Here is a 3,708-nt window from a genome sequence, read left to right on the forward strand (position 1 = left end):
TAAGCAAAAGTAAATGTAGCGTAATGAGTAAAATAAATTAAAAATAGTAAATGTTTTACTATTCCTGTTTTTTTTTTTTTTTTATAGGTCAGCTTAATCTTTTAATTTTATTTTTTATATATATAAAGAGTGCTGAATGTGCCATTAACTAACTGGTGTTTGTAGGTGTTAGATGGAATTGTATCAAATGAAACACACATTTTTGAAATAATAAAAAAGCCTTTGTCCTTTGCCTTTTGCAAAACAGACTTCTTTTGTGTACAGCTATAACATTTTACTGTGTTAAGCTATTGTTGCACTGTGTATTATGAGCATTTATTATCCTACAGGTTTGGTATCATTTACACCATTTTGTAAAAGTTAGAATTTTATTGTTAGTGAAACTTTTACCTAAATTCAGTTTACTATAGGATTATAGTATTTTTTTACAAGACTAGAAAAAAAAATACTTCATTCATTTTAAAAAATAAACACTCATAAATTTTAAATTGACTTGTAAGTTGCCAGCATTCCAAAAAAGGGATATCACAAATCTCCAGCCAGTCAGTGCAAGCTGGGCGGAGCTTTCACTGAAACCTAAACACTGACAGGTGTATAAATACAGCTAAGGAAGGGCACAACTAGTACACCTGTTTCTAGACAGTAGCTAGCACAAGATTATTTGGCTCAGTTAGCTCCCAGCTCTCATAATGAGTGCATTTGATCAACAGACACAGTCTCCACCTCGCTGTGGGCCACAGTTTCCAAATATTGGCCAGGAACCTCCAGAGATGAATATCTACTGTGAAAGCATCTTCCATCCTCAGGCAATGCCAAGTCCTCAACGACCTTCAAACTTTGAAACTGGTGACTATAGCTCAACAGCTAATCCCTTTCTGTGGCTCAATGGACCCTCCATAACACCACCTCCATACCTTCCAGGATCCAACTCCAGCCATTTTATGTCTCAGTCATATGGTATGCAAAGACAGCTCATACCTAACATGCATGGCTTAGGAGGATCAGAATTGGGTTGGCTTCCCATTCCTTCTCAAGAAGAACTGATGAAACTGGTAAGGCCACCCTATTCTTACTCTGCTCTAATAGCCATGGCAATTCATGGGGCACCAGATAAGAGACTGACACTGAGCCAGATCTACCAATATGTAGCTGATAACTTTCCCTTCTACAACAAAAGCAAAGCTGGATGGCAGAATTCAATTCGACACAATTTGTCACTTAATGACTGCTTCAAAAAAGTTCCAAGGGATGAAGATGATCCAGGTAAATATGCGTTCACTTATTTTAAACTTTCTTTTAAAGATTGTTGATATAATAGCGTGGAGTGTTGCAACTTTTTAAAATGTCTTTCATCAAAATCTATATTTAAACTGTGTTATATGGTTCAAAAGTGCACAGGCATTTATGCCAGAATAGGAAGTATAAGAGACCATTTATAATTTTATTCTGAAGTTTGATGCTTTGTATAATATGAAGGGAACTTCATATTTAAGATATTTAACTTTTTTGTTCTGAACTATGGAAACCCTTAATGTTTATATTTATCTTTATTTCTTTATTTTTCTATAACTGTCAGTTTCTTAGTTAAAGGTGGCTAGTTTAAAAAAAATTAAAAGTGTTTGAGACTGTGTTTTATTATTTATTTATTTATTTAATATATATATTTTTTTTTTGCTGCATGTTAAATATTGCATTTTAGATGTATCAAGCTTAGTGTTTTATTTATTTTATTTTATTTTATTGTATTTAATTAGGAAAGGGGAATTATTGGACACTGGATCCAAACTGCGAGAAGATGTTTGACAACGGAAACTTCCGCAGAAAGAGAAAAAGAAAGTCAGATTTGAATCCAAATGGACAACTTTCTTCTGAAAAGAGTGAGGGCAATCCACTGTCTGATAGTGAAAAACATGAAAAGCAGCAAGGTTTGCTGGAAAGCTCATCATCAGGAACAGATGACTCATCTGAAAATAGATCATCTCCACCTTCCATTACACCATGTCTTAATAACTTTCTCTCCAGCATGACTGCTTATGTTAACAGTGCTAATTCCGTAGGTAGGTCTGTACCACTTGGACTCAATAATGAAACACCTGATAGAATGGGACAGAATTTGGTTGGTTTAAATTCATACTCTCCCCTATCAAATCTACAAAGCCATGGAACTTCAGAATGGTCATCTGCAGTCTCATCCAGTCCCTTTGGTTACAGCAATTCTGTTCTTAATCAATTCAATACCCATTTCTACAACAGCATCGGTACCAATGGTCCTGTTTACAACAGAGATGGCACAGAAGTATAAAATCTTTTTTTAAAAACAACAACAAAAACACTGTAATTTTCTTAATAGAACTAAATGTTGATTTTCAGAGAACATGCCATTCATACTGCCTTCTGTTGTTCTCATTACAAAAAAATGAGTAGATGCATGGATTTAGTTTGATGCTTTTAAAACATTTTGTTACAGAGACATGTACAATGCAATGTATTTTTTTTCTTCCACGTGTACATATAGGGTTACATATATCTGTTTAGTAATAGATTTCAGCTCCGTTCATAAAAACATGGCTTAAGTTTTCCTAAAACCACAGGATAGGCTTAACTTTGATACAAAAGACTACATGTGTGATATTTGTAACATTGTTTTATTAATCAGCTACTAGTTTATTTTTACATAGCCTGTAATATGTTCATATACTGAATTTCAATTGTCTACAGCGCAAAAATGTTACATATATTATCATGAAGTATAACATATAAAGCATATTCACATTGTTATAAAAATGTGAATGGTAACATGGCTTGTTCTATGAATGTTGAATAATTAGAAAGAATGCTTTTATATACAGACTACATAGACTATAAAAATCTTTTGTTTTGCTAAAGATTTGTATTTATAAATGTTTACTGGGTATGTATGGTTTTTAAGAGCGTTACATATATGGTGAATGCAGACACATCATAACTTTGTATATATTGTATACGTAAAGCTGACTTCACTGTGCGGGTAAACTATGGGTTATTTTTTAATAAAATGAAAGAAAGAAGTAATTGTAAGTTTTCTGTCATTGAATTTCACTGCAATACAAAAATAAAATAATGCAAATCAATGGGCAGGAGGTGAACATAACACTACATACTATGGCACTGGATAATTTATATGTGATAATGTGCTACTGTCTGAGGCATTCTCATTAATGAACAAAAAACACAAAAAAATGTGCAATACATAACACAATTCATTACAAAACATGCACAAAAAAAAGTGTAGTCATATCATTCCTATTAATTAAAAAGGTATCTCTAGCATGATCAAAATTGCATTCAATAGTATGCACATATATTAAAATAAGCATAATAAAAATAAAGTGATAAACTGCAGGTACTGCAATATGTTATGGTATGTATGTGCTAGTCTTTATCAACATATGTGGCATAGTTTTTTGGGCATGTGTTTGTATGAGTAATATTTTTTTTTTTTATTCAAAAACTTGCTGTGTGTGAAAAGGAGAAAACTTTTGCGACGTAGACACAGTAGCAACACAATGCTATGTGTGAAAAGGAGCAAACATTTGCAACATTAACACAGTCACAGCACAGTGTTTTCCAGCAGTGTGTAGGCCTGTTTGTTGTGAAAAAAAAAATCATTGGGTTTTTATTAGCACAGATCTGTGCAAAATGTCTCAAACATGTAATATATGCTCCTTG

The 3,708-nt window shown here is 32.8% G+C and overlaps 1 protein-coding gene across 1 annotated transcript; it reads left to right on the top strand.

Moving 5' to 3' along the window:
• Nucleotides 1–477: 477 nt before the first annotated feature.
• On the top strand, nt 478–3,051 carry FOXI1 (forkhead box I1). Its single transcript, XM_063445283.1, has 2 exons — nt 478–1,263; nt 1,755–3,051. Exons 1-2 carry the CDS (start codon nt 690–692, stop codon nt 2,300–2,302), a joined length of 1,122 nt encoding a protein of 373 aa, XP_063301353.1. The 5' UTR covers nt 478–689; the 3' UTR covers nt 2,303–3,051.
• Nucleotides 3,052–3,708: the final 657 nt, after the last annotated feature.

This window comes from Pelobates fuscus, chromosome 3 (genome assembly GCF_036172605.1).
Source record: "Pelobates fuscus isolate aPelFus1 chromosome 3, aPelFus1.pri, whole genome shotgun sequence".
NCBI classification, from domain to species: Eukaryota; Metazoa; Chordata; class Amphibia; order Anura; family Pelobatidae; genus Pelobates; species Pelobates fuscus.

What these genes read in the sequence shown, in the direction of transcription:
- FOXI1 (XM_063445283.1), top strand. Translation starts at nt 690, where the DNA reads ATGAGTGCATTTGATCAACAGACACAGTCTCCACCTCGCTGTGGGCCA. An exon ending in AAGGGATGAAGATGATCCAG is followed by an intron (nt 1,264 to 1,754) that starts GTAAATATGCGT and finishes GTATTTAATTAG; the next exon opens with GAAAGGGGAATTATTGGACA.